The 19,943-nt window shown below is 38.3% G+C and overlaps 1 protein-coding gene across 4 annotated transcripts in view; it reads right to left on the reverse strand.

Moving 5' to 3' along the window:
* Positions 1–19,943, reverse strand: part of ITCH (itchy E3 ubiquitin protein ligase) — a 63,833-nt gene that overhangs the window by 9,820 nt on the left and 34,070 nt on the right. For all 4 annotated transcript variants that reach the window (XR_008207015.1, XM_052684113.1, XM_052684114.1 and 1 more), the window contains exons 6-18: positions 19,157–19,199; positions 16,218–16,387; positions 14,820–15,054; positions 13,531–13,626; positions 11,973–12,147; positions 10,864–10,930; positions 8,955–9,039; positions 7,281–7,409; positions 6,590–6,662; positions 5,564–5,635; positions 3,797–3,885; positions 3,025–3,184; positions 2,616–2,749 (exon numbers count right to left, since the gene is read on the reverse strand). Coding sequence is in view for 3 of the 4 variants with exons in the window: in XM_052684113.1 (XP_052540073.1) it covers positions 2,616–2,749; positions 3,025–3,184; positions 3,797–3,885; positions 5,564–5,635; positions 6,590–6,662; positions 7,281–7,409; positions 8,955–9,039; positions 10,864–10,930; positions 11,973–12,147; positions 13,531–13,626; positions 14,820–15,054; positions 16,218–16,387; positions 19,157–19,199 (1,528 nt within the window). In the remaining variant the exon portion in view is untranslated. The remainder of the gene's footprint in view (positions 1–2,615; positions 2,750–3,024; positions 3,185–3,796; positions 3,886–5,563; positions 5,636–6,589; positions 6,663–7,280; positions 7,410–8,954; positions 9,040–10,863; positions 10,931–11,972; positions 12,148–13,530; positions 13,627–14,819; positions 15,055–16,217; positions 16,388–19,156; positions 19,200–19,943) is intronic.

The following is a 19,943-nucleotide window of genomic DNA, read 5'->3' on the forward strand; positions in this document are numbered from 1 at the left end:
TACAGCCCTAAGTTTCCTCATCGCTTTTTTTTCTGAGGCAACGAACTAGAAGTTAAAAAAAAAAAAAAAAAAAAATCCAAACAGCCAAACTAGCCAAAATTAAACCCCCTCAAAATACTAAGTGTAAATTAATAAAAGCGTATGTAACCAGGAATTTGAAACTAACATTTAGAGTGAAATGCAAAAGCTGTTTTTGACAAGTTCTGAGTTTCCTAGCTCCCTACTTCCTGTGTAAGCTTCTCCTGGTAGGACTGCTGGTCCTACTTGGAAACATACTCAAACTTCTTGTACTTGGAAAGCTCACACAAACTATCACCTGAATGCTGTCTGGTAATGCTGCACACGTTGAAGTAAAGGTGAGGAGGGGGAAAAAGTGATCTGTAATATCTACAAGTCCTCTTCACTGCCACTGACAAGTAGCTTAGTACTGATATGCAGAAGGCTCTGTGCTCTCTTTTGATCCATTACAGTAACACAAGCATCAGAAGAACTATACAGAGAATAAATACAACACACTTCTGCACCAAAAGACCTTCAAGTTATCTATCAGATGTTATTAAAAAAAACCCAAAACACTGCTTTGAAATGTGCAAACGATAGTGCTGAACAAGTGCCCAGCTCACCTGTACTGCACAGACAAATGCAAAGAGGTGGCTATGTTCACACAAGGTTAATACCACTCCTTCACTCTTAGACTTTCCACAGAACAGGAATGGATTGACATTGTTCTCAAGGTAAATTTTGTTACACGTGGTACTTATTAGAATTTATTCACAAGTTCCATGTGCCTTGATTAAAGAGTAATTAGTGTAAATTTCTTTCCTGTAGCTTGCCTTTCTCTCACTGCTGTATTTGTTTGGTTTCTAAAACCCAGTGAGTCATAGGATAACTGTGGGAATACAAGAAAAACTGTTTAGAGCAGCAGCTGTGGAGCAAGATAAACAGCATGAGGACCAAGGACACCTCTAGAAGAACGAACATCTCACGGCTCTGACTGGAGAAGTGCCTGCATGAATGGTTGAAGAGTGTTTGTAGAATGCTCTGCTGGCATGTAAAGGTGGATGGGGAAGTTGTAGGGGTGGATGGGAAAGCTAGAAAAAGAAAACCTGTGAAGTGATGTGAGAACTTGTAAGAAATGATTTGGATCATTCACATCTGAGTCCGTGCATCAGACGCTGCAGATAACAAATGGTGTCTTCTTCTTATAAAGAAAGAAATACACACCTACTAGAGGTTCTTTAATTACAAGAATCAAGCCTTCCATCTTTTTTTCCCTTTCAGGTCTCAATTTCTCAGCATCTTTACTCGAATACCAACTACTGAAGTTTCCTAATGAAATGTTCACTTACACACCTTCTAACAGCACATTACCCAGCACAGAACAGGCTACTTTTTCAAAACTGATCCAAAACTCCTATTTCAACTTGCAATTATCTCAAAAGCTCTCTCTCCCTTTCTTCCTTGCTTACGATAACACTCCCAAGATTCATCACCAGAGATTCACTACTTTTTGTCTGTCATGTTTCTGCTTTTAAAAAATGCATTCATCTCCTAAGCTTTTTAAAAAACGCTTCATCGTTCTGGAGTGAAATAAGTTTTACCTCTCTAGACACATAAACCAGCCTAACTCTGCAGATTTTAAAAAAATTATTATTTATTATTATAGCAGTAGAAGTTTTGACTTTTTGTCCCTTCTACTCCTCAGCCCCCAGGTCTTGCTTTTAGCTGTCAGGAAAGGAAAATCACCACTGCTATTAGAAGAAACGATGCATAACAACCCTCGAATCTTGCTCTTACAGAATTAGTACCGAATTACAGTGCCTTAAAACTAAATGCTGTTTAAAATTATTACTAAGTGGTATTTTTTGTGACATTTCCAAAATAGTTCTTGTCCATAAACTGCAGATCCTTTCTACTTACTGCTCTCTGGAGAGGAAATCTGCAAAGGAGTGAAGGAGGACTTAAAAAGAATACGAATGTAGAGCATACAAATGATTGACAATGCATACATGGAAGGCTAGATGTAGAAATGGGCTTAAATCATCCACCTTGGAGCAAAAAAGCAACAACAGCTAGAAAATATACAAGAATTAACTTTAAATCCTTGATATTAACTGTTCAGTAAAAAATGCAGCTACGACTGACATAAGAATTATGTGACAGCAAATAATAATCTACATTTACTAACTGCAAGTCACTGTAAGTCCCAATGTGCTTTCTAACCAAATCAGCTATTTTAAAGCACTACTGACAGGATTTTTGCTGATTTCTTTCGCTGATTTCCAGGTTCAATGGAATTTACTTGTGTTATTAGTAACAGCATGCAAGAGTACTGCTTCTGTCTAGCTACATTTATTTAAAAATAGTAATAATGGAACACAAGATGCTGTGCAGAATATCCAGTGAACTAAAAATGCAATGAAGTCTTGCATATCTAATTATTTGTGTATCTCAAATGAGAGTAAAAGTTCCATTGCTGTTCTGTAATTGACAAACCCTGCTGCTCACTGGTGGTTTGGGTTTTTTTCAGTAATAAATTTACATTCCCTTTCTGGCATAAGTGAAAAAATAAACATTTTATTGCCATTTCAAGAACAAAATCAAGTCAAACTCACTTTACCCAGATGAGAGAGTTGTAAAACTCTGGGTCAACAGATTCTAAATCCTTGAGTCCTACTGGCTTGTTTAAGATACGTTTATAGAACGGCAGAGAGAAACCAGTGTCAATGAATTTTCCATGGAACAAAGCCTGAAGAACATGAAAACAGACAAAATAATGCAAAGGATGACTGAATACTCAATATGACAACATTCTGTACTGTGAACCAACGAAATTTGAGAGCTCAATATTAGAGCAACCCAGAATATTACAGCTGCTAATATATTTGATTCATTTATACTCATAGTAGTTATACCCAAACACCTCGTAAAAAATTTAGCTCAAAGATGCATTTTTAATTATTCATTTGATGACAAAATATTTAAAGGAAAAATTGCAGAGATAACTTTTGTTTTTGAACATACCATGGCAATGAACCTTCCAATAAAACGGAAGTATTTCAGATGGTCTGGATTAATGTAGGAGGCTGGGTTTATCTGTAAGCAGTAGTTATCTTTTCCAGCATATTCAAACAGGCAATACATTGGGTTCAAAACTTCATGTGATAACAGAAAGAACCATTCCCTGAAATCACAAACAACAAAAAGGACATTTCAAAAGATTAAAAATGAGCTGAACGAACTGATAAGCTGAAAGTTGACCTAGAAACTTGCCAATACAAGTAGTCAAGCTGACTTCTTTCCCAGAAATTATGGCTAAACTGAACTGAAACTAACAAAAATGATGGTTTAGTAAGCAAAGTTACAATGTTATCCTACCATCAGTGGTGTGAAAAATGACTCCTCATTTTAAACAGCCAATTAAAATGCTATCATGGGCTTAAACTGTAAACTTTTAGGCAATGCTAATTAATTTATGCTCTTCTCATTATATTCACGTAAGAGGTTTGACTTGAAAGTAGATTTCCATGCATTTTCAGTAAACCTCTACTGTGGCTATCAACAATCATGACAAAGCCAATAAACTCTGCATCTGTTGAGACAGATTAAAGCAATTCCTAAAGTGAACTGAAAAGAGTCTTAAACAGCTTTAAGGCATGCAGTGATATTCTAAGGAAAGATAAGGAATGAGCTTTGCTAATATTCTGAAAGCGCTGCAGTCCAAGGACGTACTTCAGAGAAGCCTTCAGAAAAGCTTGCAGGAAAAACCATTATTTGCCATTTTAGTTCAGCTTACCTTGCAACACCTCCATAATCTAAGCCTTCTTCACCAGGGAAAATAACCCACAAACGTCTCCGCAGATCCTGAGGGCTGAAGCTCATTATCTTAGTAAAAGAAAAACAATCCATTTACGTGAAGAAAACAGCTATAAGCATTGGCTGGGCATATTACTATTTACTACACCAAGCAGCATTCAACGAATCACGAACTCATGAAATAGCAGAATCATAGGATTGCTCAGGTTGGAAAAGACCTTAAAGATCATCGAGTCCAACCACAACCCAACCATCCTACCCTAACTCTAACAGCCCTCTGCTAAATCATGGCCCTGAGCACCACATCCAAACAGTTTTAAATGCATCCAGGGATGGTGACTCAACCACCTCCCTGGGGAGCCCATTTCACTGCTTAACAACCCTTCCTGTAACAAAGTTTGTCCTGATATCTAACGTTCATTGAGGGGTTAGAACATATTTCCACAAATTAACAAGAAAGAAAAATAATAATTTGCAAATCAAAGACTCATGCTTAGGCCAACAGCCTGCACATAAGTACCTGACAAAAAAATAGAAAACAGCCAAAAAATAACACGGGGGCCAAAGCACATACATTCAGGATCTTTAAAATACAACAAGTTACAAGCAGTGAAGAAAAAACGCAAAAACAAACAAAGAAACAAACAAACCACCTAGAATGAAAATTGTTTGCAATGACAGGCATAGAATTTGGATAAAAAATTATTTTAAAATCTCTACTAGCCTGTAGTTATCATCACAGCAAATTCTGTATTTCCAACACAAATAACTACTACTGACAAATGATTAACTACAGTTTGGTCTTTGTGGTTATGTCATCAGAACTACTGATCAAGCAGCACGTTCTCTTAAACATTCCAAGGTTTGTTGACATGCCCATGGTCGTACTACCTCTCTCTTGCTTCTTTCTAGTAGTAACATAATTTTATTACTTCAACAATTACTATAAAATGACAAAGTGCAATTTCAGAAATTAGTTTGGAGTCAATTTGCAGTTCCAGGGCTTGTTTTGTCTGCTACCAGCCCCCTTTATTATTTGACCAAGCAGATTCTCATGTTGTTTCTGCATGCTCAAATTTGTTTCTATCAGACTGAAAAGCAGCTGCTCTCAGCTTCTATTTAACAAGCAACAGAAGCAATTATTGCCACAATTAACATTAAAAAAGTAAAAGGAGAATTCCAAAGCACTTACAAATACTGTACAGAAACAAATTTTAAGCATGGTTTAAGTCTCTAAGCATTGTGAAATTTTGCTACTAGTAATTTAAATACAATTCATCATTTTGGTTTTCTTCAACCACCTCATTACTCTTCTGAAGATCTGTAACACTGAGACAAAGTTCAGCTTAATGTATTTTGGTACAAAAGTGTGCTTATGGAACACAGGATAAGTGTGCCAACACAGCAGAGCACGCTAACTTCCAGAGGAGGGGGAGCTGCACTCTTCCCAAAGCAACATTTTAAAGAACTTAGTGGAAAAATAAATAATTTATATGCATATATAAACAGATAGAGAAGCCATAGATATATTTATATTTGTTTCATGGACACAGTGACACTTGGAGACACAATTTCACATTTTTGCATAATCTTTAAATATACAAGCAAGGCTGCATGCTGTTAGTTATTGTTAGTCTCTATTCAAATAACATGATTAAGATGTCAGGGCATTAAGAATGACACACAGACAACAGATTACTTCAATTCAACTTCTCATGCCCACTACTAATATGTTTTAGTACAATACCTGTTGAAATGAGTCTTCAAATAATGTTTTTCTGCTCACTGTGATCTTTATGTGTTGTGGCATTGCCAGTTGCTGAAATGACATTTTGCAGAGGTGAGATACACAATCACTTCATGTTTCTAATACTGTTTTAACTGTAGTTTACTACAGACACTGTTTTAAGAGGTAAAGGTAGATGTCACTAATCCATATAAGCAGCCAGCAATCAAGACACTTTCACTTCAATTTATGCCAAGAACAATTGCTTCCACAACTGAGATCTACAGCAAGGTACACAGGTCTTCTGATCCTGCTTTGAACAGCTTCAAAGTGTACTCTGCCAGAACGTAGGAAAACATTAAGATCAAACACATGCTCTAAATCAGCAGGCCTTCCAGCACAACATTTAGTAAAAAAAAACCAACATTCTGTGGTTGTTCTGTGCAAGGTGAAAAATTAAGCTCCACTCTGCTTTTTCAAACTATAATTCATGGACTTCTGAAAACTGAACCAGTTAAAACAAAGACTTTTTCCAAGGCACCAAGTTACATAATCCTATGGTATTTGCAGAATTTAAAGGACCAAGACTAACAGTGCAATTTGCTCCTATGTGAGGCCATTCCAATCTGTAACATAGGATATTCTTCCAAGCTTAGAATAAATGTTCTGTGCCAGACATCTTGCTCTTTCTTTCAGAAGCATTTATGCAGAAACTACATCGTGTATTAACCACATTTCAGAACACTGTGCTTTCACACATCTACTTACTGACAGCGTAAGGAAAACTGCACTCTTAAATTCAGCAGTTTGCAAAATAAACTGTAAATAAATGTAGGTTTTCTATACCAAGTTTTAAAGCTGCCTTCCCACTTCCATCAGTTTATGCAGGCCTGGTGTTTTTTCTCCCCTTTTTAAATTCACTTAAAGTAGGTTAATTAATTTTATTTGATTAATCTTATTTGTAGAGCATTGAATAAGTGGTTCATTCACAGCAAGCCAGCAGAACACAGAAAAGCAAACAAATGTTCCCAATAAAGAAATCCATACCTGACACCAGAATCGGAAATAATGGACCTTTGCCTTGAAATCCCGAACATAGGCTATGTGGGGCCCATTGTCTCTGGAACCAAAGCAAGAAGAAAGAATTTCAAGAGTGTTTCCGTAATTTAAGACAAAGTCTGCTGATTTATTATCTGTGTAGCTACACGGTTCAGTTGGCTTTCTGGCTGGATATTCTTTTCACTTGAGAATGTAGGTTTTTTGTATTTTTAAACTAAAACAACCTCTCCTTTGTAAACAGTAAAGTGTATATGCAGCATTTTTTCAACAGTATCTACCTGTTAATTGTATTTAGAAATGTAATAAGAAGAATGGAATGTCATTGACCATTCGGTTAATTTAATTTTGTACTTAAGTTCTGGTTTTAATTCCACTTAATCTCCTAAAATGCAAATAAAGAAAGTGTATTTACAAAAAGAAAGACTAGTAAATGGAAGAAAGGGATCTGGTCATTAGAAATACCAATAACCCTCATGTCATATCTACTAGTTAGCAAGGGGAATTCTGAAGTGTTCAAAACACTCCTCTTCAGGAGGAGTTATCAGTGGACTAAAAAAAAAAAAAAAAAGAAAAAGGTTACATGAAAAGCTTCCTGTACACAAAACAAAGAGGAAATAAACTTTCAAAACCGATGGCTGTTGAACTTCACGTTTAAAAGCTAGTAGTCAAAGACACTTACAGAGCAGACTTGCCCGTGCGGGGATCTATGTATGTAGTGGTTCTTCTATTGTGATCCACAAAGTACGGAATGCCATCCACAGTAAATCGCATTTCCCAACCCTCAGGTAAGGGTTTCTCATTTAATTGACTGTGAGTACGAGAAAACACATGGGAACTTCATGCAACTTAACACAATTAAGGCAACCGATCAGTGACTGGAGGCAGTAACAATTTTAGTGTGTCTAGAAGTGCAGGCTGAGAAACTTTCCATTTATTCTGTCTTGTTCTCTCCAATTTTCAAGTCAGCTCTCAGACCACAGTGATTGTTTAAACAAATTTTTAGCTCTTTCAGTTGCATTATCTAGTATAACAGCAAATAGAAACTGTCATTTTTACTCTGAAACTGACACTGCCTTACTAAATAGCTTTAGCTACCTCACGTATAATTGCAGTAGCCAAAAGCTTCGAGTGTTTCAGAATGACAAAAATAAAAGAACATAAAGGAAATACAAACAGCGCTCTTGTGTAGTTTTTTGACAACTTCCAACTCAAGTTTGCTATCAATGTAAGTGTATCTTGAAATACTTGGAAATCTTCAGCAGTATCCACCAAAGTGTTCCCAGAGACCTTCCCCCATGGAAAGACACTGTAGGATCATGTTTCAAGCTATAAATGTAGGTGGTTATTAGAAGTAACAGTGTTTTCCATTCAGTTAGCTGCTGCGGATGTGCCTGGCACAAAGGCCGTGTTCTCTGGCTACAGCTATTAGCACCTCCACTTCTCTTCCTCTTGCGTAAGGGAGAGGTGAAGTTGTTTCACCTGATGGAAATTTTCATCTCACTCAGAAAATCTGGGATGAAACATCCTTCACTCTTCACTTCCTACCTCAGAGAGACAAAGAAACTGGACCCCAAACTAAATAGTAATAACACTGATCAATTACTTGTGGTGGTGTCTCAAGTTTTCTTTGTTTCTCTTTTGTAGTTTTTTTTTTTTTTTTTTTTAATTTAAAAAAATGATAAGGAGGAAGTGCTGCGGTTCCTGGAGTTTGTGTTTTCATCTCTATCTCTTTGCTATTGTCTGTTTGATAAACAATATTTTGACTCAGAATCTTCTACATCACAGGATGCATGAAATCCTTCTCTCTCTCCCGCAGCAATACAAATCTACATACAATATATAAAAATAGTAGGAACTGTTCAGGGGAATTAACTCATTGCTGCTGACCAAGATTTTCCTGCTAACTCTATTATTACTCTGTGATATTTTTGACAATCTCCATTTCAGTGGTATCCTTTAAAAATCACCGTCTGAGAACTGTGTATAGGACATGGGGGAATGGTTTTAAACTGGGACAGGGGAGCTTTAGGTTGGATATTAGGAGGAAGTTTTTCACCCAGAGGGTGGTGAGGCACTGGAACAGGTTGCCCAAGGAGGCTGTGGATGCCCCATCCCTGCAGGCATTCAAGGCCAGGCTGGATGTGGCTCTGGGCAGCCTGGGCTGCTGGTTGGTGACCTGCACACAGCAGGGGGTTGGAACTGGATGATCTTTAAGATCCCTTTCAACTCAGGCCATTCTATGATTCTGTGACAGCCTATGTTTGAGCCACAAGCAGCACCACCGAGCCCTCATCATCGTTACTTTGTTATATTTTCACTTCAGATTTACAAGAAGCTGCAATTGATTTCTTACCCCTGACTCCTAGGATCTTCCCACTGCGTGATACGTGTGTTGTGATTGACAAAATACACTCTGCCATTGCTGTCAGTTCTTTTTTCTAAAAATATACAAAAGGAAAACAAATTTCAAGACCTAGGTTACCATACTATTGAAACATGAAATTAAACAAATAAATCCAACTACCAGAGCCTGCCACAGCCTCACCTGTGTCCAAGTTTCTCCATACCTCCTCAGACACAACAGCTTTTCACTTTCATTGACATTATGCCTTACTACGCTATTCACAAACAGGAGTTTATCTAAATAATTCCAACTGCTAATAATCATATGAAACTGCATCAATCACCCATCCCCAGTGAAAAGCTGCACTTATGGTGTTCATGCAGAATTTCTTAGCATCTCAATTTTTACCATGAAAAGATCAGCTGTCTATAACTGTGCAGCTAATAGCAGTGAGTCTGGACATCACAGTAACAACAGAAACATTTGTGGGAAGGAAACAGTTAACCACAAGAGATTCACCTTCATTACACACTCTGGCCTTCTTCTAGCACTTCTTAAAAAGCTTTTTCAGGTATTTTTCCAAGTTAAAAATGTATAAGAATTAAAACATAGATAAGATGATTTTCTCTATTAAGATCCTTTACCATGTTTTTTTTTAGCTCTAAGAAAAAAACAATTGGAAGCAAGCAAAAAGAGAAGCTGTTTTCTCCACAAGAAATCCCAGCTGCTTTGATTTTTGCTACATTATTCACAAACCATACAGACAATGAAGACAAAAGAGGCTGCAGAGGTACATAAAAGAATCAAGAGAGTACAAAGGTTTGTGAACAGCAGTATCATCTTTCATACTCATCTAACAGACAGGAAATGAAAGTGAACGTGGTTTCCAAGGTTTTTGCTCAGGTAAATATATGTCCATGACTCTAAACCGTTTACAATAAATGCAAGGATTTGGTCTTCTGGATCATCTGGCATTTCTTTACACCATTTTTATTTAGGGAGATACGAGGCATGCAGAATGTAGAAGACAAATGACAAAAAAAGGCCAAAGTTTGACTACAATAGGTAAAAAGCTCCAATTTACAAGGGAAGTCTGGAAGCAGACACTTGTCTACAGGAGCTGCACTGGCAGCAGCATTCATCTCAATATGGAAATGCAGTTTCATGGCTTCCCAAGCAACATCAGTCTGGAAAACACGCTTTGAAATATTGCGTATGTAGTGCAACAAAGCACAACAATGTCACGGCGTGATGTTGCATCTACATGAGAACAGAAATCTAAGTAATGTTTGAAAAACAAAACAACAAAATCCCAACTCTAACTCTGACAGGCAGCCACTTGCTTTAAAATTAAACAACCCTGATAACACTGCCTGTGTATCATGAAACTTGAGTTCTCACATCTGCTTCACAGTCACAGCAGGAATTAAATTTTACATTTTTATACACATGCACAAAAAATAGCATTCACTGTAAACTGTTAAACCTGTGAAGTACAAAACCAAACAAATTTATCCCAGGGAGAGGGACAAGTCCAGGAGTGATTATTAGTTGTCATTACAAAAGCTTTTCAGAGCAATAAATACCCAGGGTGGCGGGAGAGGGGGTAAACCCTGCCTAATGAAAGTGGTGAAAAATAGGATGACAGTGTGAAAGAAGCTATTGTGACACAATAATTTCTGAGAGAAAACAGAATACTCTGTAGTTTCTAAAGCACTTCAGAACTGCACATCCTTGTCAGGACTTGACATTTTAACAGAACGCTTGATTGGATTTAATTTTGAAAGGAAAAATAATCTAGATTTTCATTTAAACAAAAGTAGCCTAGAAAAGCTGATAAAATAACTTGGCAGAAATCTTTAATGCTTTAATGTCTAATTACACTGCCTTACAAAACGCTATTTCAAATCAGCCTTACCCCATCCAGGTGGCAGTGGGCCAAGGGGGTCAAATTCTTTGTTCTGAGTGGAAGAAAAGTCCTGGTTCTGCAAGTCACACAAACAAATGGTGCATTAATAATGGCCAGCTACCATCCATTTGCTTTCCAGATGTTCTAACGCAGCCATCATAAATTATTGAAGTATATATGCATTTTTGTTGATTTTACACATAATTAAAGATGCCAACATTTTTTTTTTCCTAAAAAAAAAAAAAAAAAAAAAAGTGGAAACTGCAAGCAAAGACAGCATGCAGTTATTACAAATCGGTCTTTTCTTTGGCCTCACTTATTCCCTGGTACTAAGCTCTTCTGTTAGCTAATTTTACAGCCCTTGGCATGCCTCATGAACTGCAGAGCCAAGAAAATAATTATCCTTTGTGAAGTGCCCCTGCCTAAGCAGAAGGAAATTAGTACAGTAGTACCCAAAACAATCAGAAAGCAAGCATTCCTGCATACAGTACTCTTTTCCCCACCACTCAGAACCTGCTCTGCTCTTGACAGGCTAGTAGCATTTCAGTTTCTGTAGCCTACTTCAGAGGCACTGCACCTATTGTTATAGGCATTACTCCTGCTATTCAGAGGCAAGCAATACACTTGCAATTCTGGAAGGTTTATCTTCAATTCCTCTGCCTTGATTACATTTATTTCATTTCACCCAGAGTAGAAACATGTCCCGTGAGCCTGCCTTCCTTCCCAGTCTTTGGCTAAGCCATTGCAAGGCACAATATAAATAAAACAGCACTAATTTTATCAACATTAGACATAAATTTTAAAAAGAACATCAGCTATATTCAGCTGTAATATATATTATATATATGCAAAAACCATCACGCTGCCTACAGCCATTGCAAGGACATGGGCCAAGGTTACCAATTATTACTTCATCCCATGCCACAAACTCAAAGCTACGATACATCTCAAGAATAAACTGTAATGAAGCCTGGAATCATTGCCAGAAGAAGTCACCCACAAACAGGCTCAAAACAATCGTATAAACCCAGCTTCAATCTGCAGAAGAGAGAATAATGGGTTCAGAACTCGGAAAAGATGCTTCTCTTAGCTTTTACAGTCAGCACTGCGTTTCTTACCCCATAGATAAACCTCTGATTGAACTGCTGCATCGCTCCTTGAAGCTGACTGCGCTGAAGCTGCCACTGTTCGTAATTTCGGACAGACTCTAACGTTGGCCTCTGCCACGTTGTTGTTCTCGTGAAGTGGTCAACGTAGTAAATCCTCCCCATGTTGTCAACTCGTCGCTCCCAGCTTTAAAAGATTAAAAATAAAATTAGATCTGCGAGTTCTCAAGAGCAGCCAGTTGTAATGGTTCAGCAGCACGTACAGGCAAACAGCCATTACATTTGGAAGCAGACCTGAGGCACAGGCTCATTAATAGATGTGGTTTTCATCTTTTACTCTCCACTAATGCTATGTAAAGAGCTAAAATAACATGTAATCCCCTCTATGTTCTTCCCAACTCAGATTCATTCTAATTCCTGCACTTCCAGTTTAAGCACTGAAAGGTTGAAATCTACCTTTCAAGTGCTACACCAAACACTGTCAATAATGTACTGTTACTACTGCATTTACCCCAGCCAATCTGTAAGACAATAATCTGCAGGCTTCTCATAAAGACAAGAAAAACTCAGATAGCTGAGTGGTACAATACAAGATTTCTTCATGCTCTTTTCAGTAAGTTCAATCTGCTTGGACAGAAATTCTTGTTTGCTGGGGAGAGGGGATTTCCCCCCCCCCACCCTCCCTCAATATTTCAGTCCCCAAACATCAACACTATTTACAAAACTTCACATTTGAAAGGCTTGGGTTGGAAGGGACCTTAAAGACCATCTGGTTCCAATCCAATCCCCAAATTTGAATAACACCACTATGGTTTTGAGTAAGTTTTAATAATACAGTAACAAATCCTCTCAAAATTAAAAAAATGAAAATAATAATAATTGAATACAACAATTAGGTTCCCTTTACTCTCCGCCAGCTTGATTTGTTCTTTAAAATCTAGTTCTCTTCACTGTCCCATGTGCTTTTACTTTGTAATTCTCTAACACATGGATCAGTTAAGCCTGAATGAATTGCAATAGAACAATTGTGTTTTTCTTTCAGTATGGACAAAAAAAAATGAGTAACAAACGAAAGAATATCACCTGCACAAAGTGTAACATCACTGGCTGTTCTAACAGCTGGAAACACCTACAAACTAAAGATTCTTTACAAGAGCATAGTAATTTAACAGCTGGGAATCCTAAGACAAGACCAAAGGACTGTAAGCAATAACCTCAGGATAAATAGGTAACCAAGGGCATTCACGCTCAGGCTAATAGTTGTCTAAATCACAAAATACCCTCCTGTGGTTTTGATTATCTTTCACAGTCAAGAGTGCCCATGTTTTCACCCATTTATCAGCATACATCCACTTGCTTATTCTTTTGACGAGAAATCTCCATTTCATTATCTTTGACATTTAACTCCTTTCCACACTGCAGAGCTCTTTGGAAACAAACTGGATAAATGTTTGCACTCGTTCATGTTGCAATGTACAAATGTGCTTTCCAGCTGCAGTAAACTGAGTCAGTTCTAGATACACCCAGTCCAGGCACATCCAAGGCAATCAGATGCCTTTACATGGCTTACCTTGGAGGAAGAGGCTCTGGCCGATCCCACGTTGTTCTTTTTTCAACATGATCTACATAATATACTCGACCATGCTGGTCCACTCTTTGCTCCCAACTGAAAATAAAACGACACTTAATCACTTCTGTCTCGAGGTGGAATTACTCCAGCCGCTCATCAGCATGAAGGATACAGTAAAAGATGAGAAACGTTTCGTTTTGTAAAGTGCTTCTCTTACTAAAACACTTGAAGCATTTAGAACAACAATTTTTAAATTTTCTGTATAACCACCTTCAGGTTGCGATAAACTAAAGCCAAAATTCATGCATGTGCATGCTGCCTTAGCAAGCAATGTTTTGTATTCAATATCAAACAGATCAGTAATGCATTGAGCAGAATCATCAGTGGAGCATAATCCCCTATTAGATTAATACTCATTTAATTTGAATCTCCAAATTATGCAAACGTTGCACACAGCACATATCAGCAGTTCAGCATAAGGGCACTGAAGTTGCATTTTCTGAATACGCAGCGTTTGGGATGCGGACTTACTCCAGTATTTGTATCAAATGTATCATGGAGGGAAATGCACAGTAATTTACCATTTCTAATGAAATAAAAATGGTAAAGCAACAACTGATGTTTTCAAAATTACTTTCACAGTTATCCTGTAAGCATGGTAATAATCCAAACCCCACCCACCTATTGCTTTAAGTGCAGGCAAATTAAAGCAGGTAATAATTTACCTATTACACCACTCACATTAGGAAGCTTTTGCTTTCCCTCACTCAGAGTACAGAAACAGTTCTATTCTTTAAAGACAAAGTTCAGAATCTAAACAATATCTTTGAGGCAAGGGACCAATCATCTGACAAACTCCACATGGGCATGAAATACCTCACTGTGCCCACATTGCTCTCAAGAGGTGCAATGTATGAACTATGAAATTTAAAGCCACATAGCAGATTATGTCCTGCAACAGTAACTTTCCTTCTACTTATTTACATGTTTCTTACCATTTGACTTCTAATTTGAAGACAGCAAGTTGTCTCACTATTTAAAACCTCTGTTTCACTGACTTAGCAGTTCACAACAAACATCAAAACTACTTAAAATTTGATTCCTTTCTTGATTAAACCATACACACACACACGCCTGAAAGTCTACTAGGTCAAACAGCTTAGAAAACCTTCGCTTTAAAAGCTTTTGGGAATTGTTGTTATGCAGCAAAAGATAGATGTTACATGTATTTTGGTATGCTTAAAAGAAGAAAGCAGAAATGTCAGCTGAAAAATTCATTAAGCTCATACCCAGGTGGAAGAGGACCTTGACTGACTGTAGTTAGTGCCTGAGTTGGAGGATTTACTGGCTGGACTTGTCTTGATACTGGAGGAGTGGTGAGCGCAGCAGTTGCAGGAGCTGTTGTTGCTGCTGTTGCCCCCTCAGGGCTCGGTTCTGAAGATGTATTTGCAGCTGTGCCTGCCAGTGAACCTGCACTGGCCCCATCATTCTCTGTGGACGTGGATGGAGAACCATTGACACTTCCTACGACGCCAGATGTGTCAGAAGAAAAAAAAAAAACTTTACTTGGTATTTCTCTCCTTATTGATAACCTATTTCAGTATCTGTAAGTCACAAAAGTAAACGTGTAGAAGGTGGTAGTTTGAAGTAGGGCACACATACAGCCACATTTCCTACTTCACACAAAAAAATTTAAAAAAGGCAACTTAGCTGCACTCTGTAAAAATGCTTTAGTCCAAGAACTGCTATCAGCTGCACAGCTTTGATATTACAAAGAAAAGAGATTCACCAAAGCAACTTGTTTGCATTCTCTAAACACGAGATGATTCTAAAGAAAAAACCATGTGCTCACATTGATGGATTTCCCAATTATTACTTGCAACAATTCAAGAGGCAGCATGTGCAACATTTTCAAGAAGAGATTTGACACAACGTGGGCAAATTAAGGCTGTGGAAGGGAGAATACATGCATTCTTTAAATGCTTTCAGATGTTTTTCCCCATGCAGGCCATTTGGTAGGCAGTATTAAGAACTGTACACAACTCTTATTACTAAACTACACTGCTTTTATCTTTTCAAATAATTACTGCAGCCTACTTTTCCATCCATCCTCAGCATTTATCAATTGTGACAACGAGATCACCAAAACACACAGTAGTGTATGCATGTGGAGGAGTTAACCTGAAAACACCCAGCATTGGCTTCAAGTTTTGGAGTTTCTAAATTATAAGACAGACTAAAAAACAAATTTGTTTTCATGCAATCAATGTTTGAAGTGCTGCTGTTTCAAATAATTTAACCTGGACTGCAGAAACAAATAACTAATCTTCCAAGCCCCAGCATTATCTACTTGAGACAGTTCTGTAAGTCCTTCAGCAGGTTTGTTCACAGGTCTCATTAAAATTAACCGAGTGCAACAGTAGCACTCACTCATCTTCTTTTGGTACCAGCTCCAACATATTTAGCAGTATCACTACAATCATCACTTATCAGTCATGGAAACAAGAAATTACTCATAAGAGGAACAGTGATATTGAATGCAAACTGTTCAAACAGAAGTTATATACCCAAGAATTTACCACGAAAAAAACTGTAGTTAAAAACATGCATCAGGAAACGTTATGTTCATTTTCAGACTGCACAGAGAATCCACAGCTTTGAGTGGATTCTGGCCCTAGAATACGCACCAGCTGCTGATGGGGGTCTGCGGGGTGTGGGTGGAGGTGGTCTGGAAGGCCTGGGAGGTCGAGAAGGTTTGCAGCTTCCATTGGTGAGTAGTGGAGAATCACTGCCATTAACAGTCTTGTTTTCATTTGAAGCAGCATCTTCAGAGCTTTCAAGGCCATTTGAGTTAGTCCTTTGTAGAAAAAGACAGAAAGGAGAACTATACTAAGAGTCTATGGATGAGAACAAGCTTTATAAAAGAAATGAGAATGTAATAATTATGGCTAGATAAGATTTTTACATTCATGATAATTATAAAAAAAAAAAACAACTACGGGTTTGAATAAACACTCTGAGAATTTACCCGAGGCACACGAGATGAAAACGGAGTGAAGCAGATGTACTAACAGCCGCTGTGGACATCTCCTTTTTCATTACCCAACTCAATACAGCTGCCTTCAGGCCCTCTGCACTTTGCTGCTCAACCTTTTCCTCCCATGAATGCCACTAGTCTCTAATGAGATGGGAAGTTGATTAAGACTGTAGAACAGGCTGTGTGCATTGGCTCCACATGGTAAGCATATGTTCAGAACAAACAGGCGGCTTGAAAATTTTAGACAAATTAACTATGCACACAGATTCTCCCCCTAAGCTCAGTTCTGGATATTGCTAAGAGAACTTAGGACTAAGCATTAAGATTTTGAAGAGGAGCTATGAATTAATAAGCAACATCTCAACTTTTCAAGCACTTAACTTGAAATAGCTGCCTTCATTCACTCTGTGCCAGTCAGTTACACCTAGCAGTGTATTAGTCTGATACATTTGTACCCCATTGAGCGGAGGTAAATGCACCTACACCTTTATGTCTAAAGCATTTAGTTACCTAGTGGATTGGCAGGTCAAATACAGAGGCCATAAGCAATAAAAACACAGGTTTCATTTCAGACCAATGCCTTTAAAATTACATTCTTATAAACACACAGTAGGTAGTAAGTAGGCCTAGTTAAACCACAACGCATAAGAGATCAAGTAGAATCACCCACGTCTGACCTCAATATCCATGTCAAATGTACCTTTGCCCCAGACTAGGTGTGCTACATGTGACAATTTACACCGTGCTACAACCCTGAAGTAAATGACCATGATGTGCAAATCACTGGGGATGTGAAGTCTGCAAGAACTATAGCCTCACTTTCCCTTGGCCCTAGTAAGTACTGCTTCTGTTCGAACTTTACTGTCAGAAGTAAAACCTATTATCTTTTGTGTTCTTAGATCAGGCATTTTAAGACAATGGTGGATACGAAATGTAATTATACACACAGCAGTAAGTGCTGCTAAGTATGTTCCACAGCACTTACATGATCCTCAAAAGGGATCCTGCAGGAGCACCAAAAGCCCTGTGAGATGGTACTAAAACCACACAAGCTCATATTACTGTTACTGGGCATTCCATACCCAAGCACAGAAGCATTTTTCTGAGCAAAAAAAGGAAACACAACTATATAAAACTTCTGTAGGAAGATTCCAGACTACTCCGCTAAGTGAGGTTTAAGTTCTGCTTGCTTACAGATCAACTCAGCTATTCCAGATCTCATCTGAGAGTGCTGCACATTGTACAAATACTTAAAATACTCATAGAACTGGAAACTAATTGAAGTGGCTTGGTCTTCACTGCAGGTTAAATATGGCCACTTTTATTCCACTATGTTGTATGGGACACAATCCCAAATCAATCTTCAAACACTACAACTGTCAGCTTTCGGTATCTTCTCAACAAAGCAAAATAGAGTTCTGATACCTCCGTGCTGTGAAACAGGAATGTAAAAAGCATGCACTGTGGTGTTTATGCACCAGTGGGACTTCCTTAAAGATTATTTTTATTTTTATGCAATCTGATTTATCACCGGGAAATTAAATCTCAAATCTTTTTATTTGGGGATTTTTATTTGTATCCTTGTCTCGAGAACGGAAGCTGCACTCAGCACACAGCAGAAGGAGAAATACTCTGTACTTTGGAGTGAGACAAATGCTTTTCAGACCAGCTCTAAACTGCAGCTCGCTAGCTTTCATTGAGAAAAACAACGCCTACTGCTGCTATGCTCCCTGAAATAGTTCCTCACAGTAGGGGCAGTCAAGTTAAGAGATTCAACCACATGTCCCCAGAACAGAACAGAATTTGCCTGTGACACTGAAAACCTGCACTCAGCTCAAGCATTTTCACAAGAGCTATAAATCCAAGAATAATGTATGTCAAGGGGCTCACAACTGTTGAACTAGGAGTGTAGATTGATGTATGAGAGCCAAAGCAACACCATGCTTATTTCAGTCCTTTTAAGGCAGAAATTTATGAAGCAAGCTGCTGTGGGAGCCAAAATCTTACTGGTCTCATCAACATTAGCACTGTTAACACAAGGTGCTGTCCCCATAACAGAGACAGTAGGATACATGTATACCTCACAACAACACACTTAATTGCTCAGGGAAGATTAATTGAACCTAAATCTTTCCATGCACCCTTTCCAGCTATGGCTCAGTACCTGGGAGTAATTGTAAAAGATGCCAACCGCGTGTGCTGATGGACTCAGCCAAACCAAAGCACCTGTTCTGATGCCAGACTGACAGCCATGCAGCTTTACAACATTTTAAATGAAGCAGATAAAGAAAAATCTGCAAACAGAAGTTACTGGATGCAAAGCCAACTCTCCCACATTATACTGAGCTAGTACTAAGCAGTATTGCTTAATTCTAAAAAAAGGTTCCTATTGCTAGTTATGTTAAATAAACCTGATACAATTAACTTGCTTTTAAAGACAGTTAAATATTTGAATGTACAATAGTATAATTTTTTTAAGGATGTGCTCAGAACTTCACAAATTATTCAGTCATCATGTTTGTAAACCATGCAGTCCCTCATTCAGAAATGCAAACATTAAGTGCAAAAAACAAGGGGAAAAAGTCTTACCGAGCGTCATTTCTTGCTTTGGAGCTGTCACTCTGCGTAGGACCTTAAATACCAGAAATACAAGGACAGCAGCACTGTGAGCAACATTTGGAATCACTTCCAAGCACAAAAAAACACAAGCCTTTAAAGCCCAGACTTCTCTCAAATGCCAAGGCTGTACACTTCTATGCTGCTCATCTACAGGCTTCTTTTAAGACTGCACGTTTCACACCTATGTATGTGTACGCATTTTCTTCAAGCGCTGCCACAAAGTGCAAAACCAGTAACATTTTCATCTTATAGAAGATGTAACACTACCTTCCCCAACTGCATGAATACTGCCAAAGGCACACAGTTCAGTAACTCCCTTCTGTCTCTGTCAGCAGTACCAAGCAGTCATTTTCCCAGTGGAGCTCACTTTTCATACTCTCGACCCTGTTCTGAGGGCAGGCAGAGCAGGTAGGACAACCAGTTCCTCTGAAATCCTCTCTCTGGCTGGCCAGCAAATCCCTGCAGCTGTTTGCTTGAGAACTGGTCTCTCTGACCCAGACCATTCCCTTTCTCTATGCACAAGGTAGCATCAAGGCATTGGAGCAGGTCCAAATTTGGCCGCTCTCCAGAAAGTATTATAGCAATTCAGCTTAGATTTGCAAACGTTTCTCAACTGCTTATTCAGCTACCTTGCAAATATTTGCCTTCTGTACCAGCACTTGCAACATGCAACACTGAAACGCTCACGTGCAGAGCGCAAATACTTCCATTAACAAGGAAATCAATTATCACCTCTGATGGGAACTAACTGCAGCTG

This window comes from Tympanuchus pallidicinctus, unplaced genomic scaffold (genome assembly GCF_026119805.1).
Source record: "Tympanuchus pallidicinctus isolate F22 unplaced genomic scaffold, pur_lepc_1.0 scaffold20, whole genome shotgun sequence".
NCBI classification, from domain to species: Eukaryota; Metazoa; Chordata; class Aves; order Galliformes; family Phasianidae; genus Tympanuchus; species Tympanuchus pallidicinctus.